The sequence below is a fragment of the Pteropus vampyrus genome, unplaced genomic scaffold (assembly GCF_000151845.1).
Source record: "Pteropus vampyrus isolate Shadow unplaced genomic scaffold, Pvam_2.0 Scaffold291, whole genome shotgun sequence".
NCBI classification, from domain to species: domain Eukaryota; kingdom Metazoa; phylum Chordata; class Mammalia; order Chiroptera; family Pteropodidae; genus Pteropus; species Pteropus vampyrus.
Window position 1 is genome coordinate 964,372 of NW_011889072.1, and position 6,374 is coordinate 970,745.

Sequence of the window (6,374 nt, forward strand, 5' to 3'; positions counted from 1 at the left end):
GGCTGGGGGGTTCCCGTCCTCCCCCACCCACGGCTTCTCTTCCGTGTTGCCTTAAAGTCCACGGTGGCTCGAAACACACACAGCCTAGTAAAGTGGGTGCTGGACGGAAGCCGGGGCTGGGCTAATTGCGTATGACGATGAAACGTGCACCCCAAAGGCAGGACGTCTAAACCTGCCTGGATGACACGCAGACCCGTGGGCTCGGGCCCTGTGCTCTCGTGCCTGCAGGAAACACTCCCAGCAGCCCCGGGTCTCAGGAAAGCCAGCACGTGCGCGTCTGAGCAAAGCGCAGTGACCCCGCACCGTCAGGGCACACAGCACGCGAGGTGTCACGTGACAAGAGGAGCGGCAGAGTCGGAGTGTCAGCAACGCACAGCCTGTGTCCCATCCAGCCCGGAGCCGGGACCATGGGTGTGGGAGGCCTGAGACCACGCCCTCCAGAAGCCGCCTCCCCCAGGTGGGGACAGATCTGGAACGCGCTGGGGCTGTGAGGGAAGGCCATTGTGTCTGGATTAGGGAAAGCTTATGGCTTTTGCTTTAAAACCACTAAGCTGCTGCCATGTGAGAAGAGGTTACATGAGAGCGCCCCCAGGTGCCACCCGGAGGGGGCCAGGGAGTGGGGAGGAGGCCCTGGCCAGGGGCCGAGCTGTGGGGGAGGGGTGGACAGTGCGGGCCTGTGGGCTCAGCGCGGGGAGCAGGTTGGGGACGGGAGCGAGGAGGCCGCCCGGGATGCGCTGGGCGCGGGCGCCTGGTCCGAGCCTGCCGGGAGCAGCTGCCCTGCAGCTCTGGACTCGGGCGCTGATGGTGGACCCAGGGGCCTCAGTGGAAGAGTCAGGAGTCAAGGGGCCCACAGGGCTCCTGAGGGCGGCCACCAGATGCTGGCCTGTGGAGAGGCGGAGCTGGCAGGTCACGGGACAATGTGCCTGACCCCTGATCCTGACGCCACTGGCGACAGCGCCTATGCTGGACACAGTCGCTGGCCACCCTTCCATCTCCTCCCTGACCCCCATGAGGTCTGGGGTGTGCTCAGCTGGCCTCAGCACCCCACCCCACCCCCCTCAGCTCAAGGCCCTCAGATTCAGAGGACTGGGGAGGGCAGGCTCCTCCTGGCAATGGTCCAGGCCCCCAGGCGGCTCAGGCAGTGGGGACGCGGCTGTCCCCGGATGGTAAGTAGGGGCACGCAGGCTGGACACACTCTGTCCCTTGGGTAGACTCTCCGGGGAGCTTCGGGCCCTGCTTCCCTGCCCTGTGGGGGCAGCAGTCACCATGATAGTCACCGTGACATTCTGGAATTGCCCCGGGCGCAGGGCTGCATGAGGGAGGGGCTTCCTCGGTGGGCCCTGGTGGGCCCGGCTCCCGGCTCCCCTCCCTGCTGTCCCCTCTCCTGGTCCCTGCAGCAGATGCTGAGAATCGGACCTTATGCGGTGTGGCCACGGTCACACTGGGGTGGGGACTAGCAGGGCGAGAGAGGTGGGGGCATCGAGGCCGCGCCCCCGGTCAGCGAGCACCCTCCCTGGGCCACGGGTGGTCAGTGTCTCCAGGGCCCTGTCTCCATGTGGAGACATCTGTCACCTGTGCTGGTGCCACCTCAGCCCCAGCAGCTGCTTGGAGTGGCCGCCATACGCCGTCACCTGGCCCGTGTCGAGGGTGTGGCAAGCCGTGAAAGGCTCCGTGTGGGAGGGCTGACCGTGGCCTGTGGCCTCGTGGTGCGTGGCACCCTTCCCCTGGGCCTCGGGCTTGGCTGAGTGGCTCTGGCAGCCAGTGACATGTGAGTGCCCACGGCCTCCCACTGCCTGGTGCGGGGAGAGGGTGTCCTGGTGGCCGCTTAGACCCAGAAGCAGCAGCTGGCAGGGACAGACGGCGTGGAGCTGCGGCCACCGCAGGCCCTTCACAGCGGAGGGCGCGTCGTCACGCGGCATCGGGGGCAGAGTGCTGGCTGACAGCGTCACCGTCTGCGCTTTGCCAGCCCGGCTGTCGAGCTGCAAGGTCACTGGCCGTGCTGCCCGGGTTGCTGGAGGCCACCGTCCCCCCAAACTCGTCTGTCCTCAGAGGTTCTCGTCTTCATCTCTCCCCACCCACTCCCATTTTAGAAGTAGAATATGAGGTAGCAGCTCCAGCTGCCCCAAAGCCGGACCTTCCCAGACCCCGCCCCCCAGCCCGGGTGGGCCCCCCACCGGTCAAGGCAGTCCTGAGGGTACAGATGCCTTTCCATCCTCAGTGGCCGGAGCACACGGTGCCCCGTGTGCTGGGCTAAGTGCCCCCGGCAGAGGGGGTGGGTTTCCTGGCAGCAGCGGCCTCTCAGGCCTGGCAGGCAGCGGTCAGAAGGGGCTTGGCAGCGGCAGAGCCTGGCCTGCTCCCGCGGGACCCTCAGCCCACCCCAGTGCTGCCCAGTCACTGGCCGGGGCAGGGGGCTGTGCTGGGCTCGGGCCAGTCTGGGGACAGGGACTCGGGGGGCCCCAGGAGCACCCCCGCGGCAGACGTGGGCGCCGCAGCCTTGTCCGGGTGAGGCCCGGGGCAGGCAGGGGCCCGGGGGCCCTGGCCCTGCCGGCTGCTGGTCCTTCCGCTTGCTCCGGCACTGCCCTGCGGACGTGTCCTCCTCTGTTGTCTTCGGATTGTATTTATATCTTGAAAAAAGAAATGAACTTTCATGCGGTAAAATCTACTTAGGTTTTTGTTTATTATCAACAGCAGTGTCCTCTTTTGAAAGTTTGTTTCTGGCCCAAGATGCAAGAGACAGTGAATTTCCTCCCAGTGTAAAGCGAGCCCCTCAGAAGAAACAGGGAGGAAAGCTCTCGGATTCGGGGGTGTATTTCCCTTATTCCTCAGGCTGCTGACTGGCTGTCTTCATCTGACACGTGGGCCTTGTGTCCCACCCTGAGCTGGGGATCCAGAGGCCCTTGACGCTGCCCACAGCTCCCTCCAAGCCTGCCCTGGGGCCCCTCGGGAAGCGGGGCCGAGGAAGCAGCTGCTCCCTGCCCAGTGCCAGCTGGCCCGGGCAGGTCCTGTGCTTCATGGGAACCCAGCGTTAGTCCCTCTGATTAGGGCGATGGTAGAGGGTGTGGCCTCACACCTGAGCCGGCAGGTGAGTGTCCTGGGAGTGCGGTTCGTGCCTGGCAGGGCGCCGCATCCAGCCTGTGCGCTGCTGCCTGGACTTCCACCTGCCCGCTGCTGTGTCCCTGGGCCACACGCAGAGGTGAGGCGGCAACACAGCGCTTTAATCCTTGGGTGCCCCGAGAGCCCGGCAGAAAGGAGCTGTCCCGCCTTTGTCTTTAAAAGGAGGTCGCCGTGGGTTTGGGGCTGCTGCCCACTAACGCTTCCCTGGACTCACCGCATCCCCAGGGCTGGTCCTGAGCGTCCGGGGGATGCGGGGCCCAGGCGCTAGGAGACCCTGCTTTGGAGTCTGGGCTGAAGGCCTGGGTCAGTGGCTGCTGGAGCCGTGGGACCTTCTGGCCTCAGTTCTACAGTCACTTTCCTGTGGCCAGGACCCTACATCTGCAGCACCTCGCAAGCTTTATGGTGCTGGTTGAGGCCCCAGCCTGGGCCCCTGACATTTTTGGGGTCAGTTTCCCGTGTGTGCATTTTAGGGGGCCTGCTGGGGGCCCGAGTGACTGAGGGCGAGCCCCCTTCACAGGCCCGGGCGCCATCCCTGTCGGCTCTGGGCAACAGATGGCCGTTTCCCGTCGTAGACAGACCTGCGAGGCTGGGAGGAGGCCGGCGTGCTCTGGAGATGTTTTGCATTTTCCTTCTCTGCCTCACCCCACATGCTGCGGGGCGATTCTGTGCCTCTGGATACCCTCCTCTCCACCCATCCCCACCACCCCCAAGGGCCCCGGGTGGGCATGACCACCTTCTTCAGAGACATGAGCGTGAGGACAGAGTCTCCAGGAGTCCAGCCGAGATGAGGGAAGGTCCAGGTGACCCCCCACCCCGTGGATGATGTCAGCACACGGTGAGGAGGAAGCGTGTAGGCTGTGGGTCACTCCTTGGGGCCAAGCCCAGTTTTCGCTGCTGGCCCCGCGCCCTGTGCCCACGTAGGTGAGGGGCTGGGGGTGGCCGGCCTGACACAAGGCCAGGCAGTGGCCACTCTGAGTGTCTCAGGCTCACAGTCGAGCTCTAAGTCCTTGAAGGAGGGGGCTCTTGAGTCCTTTTGACCACACTGAATCCCCGTCCCCAAGCCCAGATGGCACTGACCATGTTTGCAGGCTCCTCTCACTGGGCCCAGCCCTGCCCTGGGGCCGGGGGCGGGGCGGGGGGGGGCAGCCTCAGCCAGACAGGCACGCTTGAGGGCCATGGGGTCAGGAGGGTTGACCGTGGGCAGGGTGGCTGGGCAGACAGCCTCGTGGCCCTGGGCCGTCAGAGAGCTGTGTAGAGCCGGTGGGGCTGCGGCGTCTCCGTGAGTCCCCTGGCCTGTGGTGGATCTGGGCACAGACACTCCTCAGCTGCCTCAAGGCTCTGGGCAACCCCTAATCTGGGGGTATCTCCCCAGGCTCCTGTTGCTGCTGTGACCCCAGCTCAAGGCTGTGAAGCTGTGACTGTATAGAAGCTGTTGGCTGGCCATGCAAACGTCCCCAGCCCTGGTCTCGGACATTCGCTGCGGGGAGCTGCGTTCTGGCAGAAACTCGGCTCTGTGGGAGCTGTGCCCGTGAAGACCGTGTGACCAGGTGGCTGTGGGGGCTGCCACCTGCCCCTGAGACCCCCTCCACGAGCGGGCAGCAGGACTCCCAGGCCCCTGCTGGCCGGACGGTGGCTCCTTCCCTGGGTGATGGGTGACAGGAGTCCTCGGTGCTGGACCCTGCTGCCATGCGGCCGCCACCGCTCACTGTCAGGTAGTCAGGGTCCTGCTGCGCCCCGTGTCATTCTCCCATGGCCTATGTCTGTCTCACGCGTGTGCTGTCGCACCCTACCCTGCTCTGTGAAGTGCGGGCTGCAGCCCCTGCACCGACATGAGACCCACCGAACTGGCTTCACAGGGAGCAGCGCGAGTTTGGGAGGAGGGTCAGCGGTCCCTGTGGGGGGTGGGGACTTGACCCTGCTGGGTCCCTTCTCATCAGCTATCTGTGTGACCAATCTCCCGAGACCCAGCTGCTGGAAGTGGGGCCACGCTGCGTCACAGGGCTCAGCGGCCCCCTCTGCTGCCCCGCCTGGCACGTCCCCCAGTGGCTGCGTTGAGTTTGGCAGTGAGGGGCTGGTTCTGGCTGGGGCCCCTGTCCCCCCTCACGGCCTTTCTCTCTCAGTGATACAGCGGCTGCCCTGGGGGGCCATCTTGGGCATGTGCCCGGGAGCAGAGGCAGAGCCCGTGTGACCTTCAGGCCAGCCTGGGAAGCATCGCCGCTGGCATATTCTGTTGGTCAAAGCAAGGGCCTGTCATTCCTGAGTCAACGGGTGGTGGATGGGTGGCATCTTGATGGGACAGTGGCAGGGGGCAGGCATCTGCGGCCACGTTTTCCCGCAGGTAGCAACGATGTGGCCTTTTTTAAAAGCCCTTGGGTGGAGAGTGGCCCACACTCCTTCCCTCTGTTGCCTGGGGATGCTGGGTTTGGACGTCTGGCACCCGTCCCTGTTTGTTTTCGGTTTGGCCTTTTTATGGTGGCTCTGTGTGCCGAACTTGCTGGCCCATGGCCTCCGCCTGGGCACTGTGGGGCTTCAGCGCTGGGAGCTGCCCTTGGCCTTGGGGAGACCTGTGTCTGGCCTCGTGCTGATCGTCTGAGGCGGGCTCCTGACCTCTCTTCCTCAGGCTGAGCTGCACAGGGTCCTGGGGTGCCTGGATTCCTGATGATGCGGCCTCGCCTGCGAGTGCTTGTTTGTAGACAGGGAGCCCTGAGTAACTGTTCGGTCTCGTCCCGGGCTTCTGCTAATTAACCGTCTGCTCTGCACTCATGCCCTCCGTTCACCCTCATGCTCGGCAGTGCACTTCGGGCTCGGTGAGGATCGGACGAAGGGGTGACGGACGGGTGGGTGAGCAGAACCACGCTTTGAGGGCACGGCGTTATCTGATGACTGTGGGTCCCACAGGGAGCCCCGGGTGAGCCGAGGAAGATTCTGAAAGGCCGCGGTCCGTGTCCAGAAGTCTTTGCAGCCCACTCTCCTGCTCCCCTCAGCTATGGGCCCACCGAGGAGAGAGAGGGCAGGGCAGGTGACCGGGTGTGGCCTGGGGCCTCCAGGATCCTTTGATCTGTGGTGCTGGGTTTCGTGGGGGTGACGTGAAAGCTCTAGAAATCGGGTTCAGCGTTGTTTCTACAGATTCTAGCTCAGGTCGGCTGACACTGAATGGTGCTCGGACATTGGGTTCTGTTCCATCTGTAGTGCCACTGAGGAGAATGTTTGTCTGCATCTGATTAGCTGGGCAGGGCCACAGGGGCGTGTGTGTGTGTGTG

The 6,374-nt window shown here is 64.6% G+C and overlaps 1 protein-coding gene across 1 annotated transcript in view; it reads left to right on the forward strand.

Annotated features, from left to right (window-relative positions):
* Positions 1 to 3,046: 3,046 nt before the first annotated feature.
* The window catches only part of NEU4 (neuraminidase 4), a 17,834-nt gene continuing 14,506 nt past the window's right edge, over positions 3,047 to 6,374 (forward strand). Inside the window, exons 1-2 of the mRNA XM_011376296.1 lie at positions 3,047 to 3,082; positions 6,013 to 6,022. Of these exons, the coding sequence (XP_011374598.1) occupies positions 3,047 to 3,082; positions 6,013 to 6,022 (46 nt within the window). The remainder of the gene's footprint in view (positions 3,083 to 6,012; positions 6,023 to 6,374) is intronic.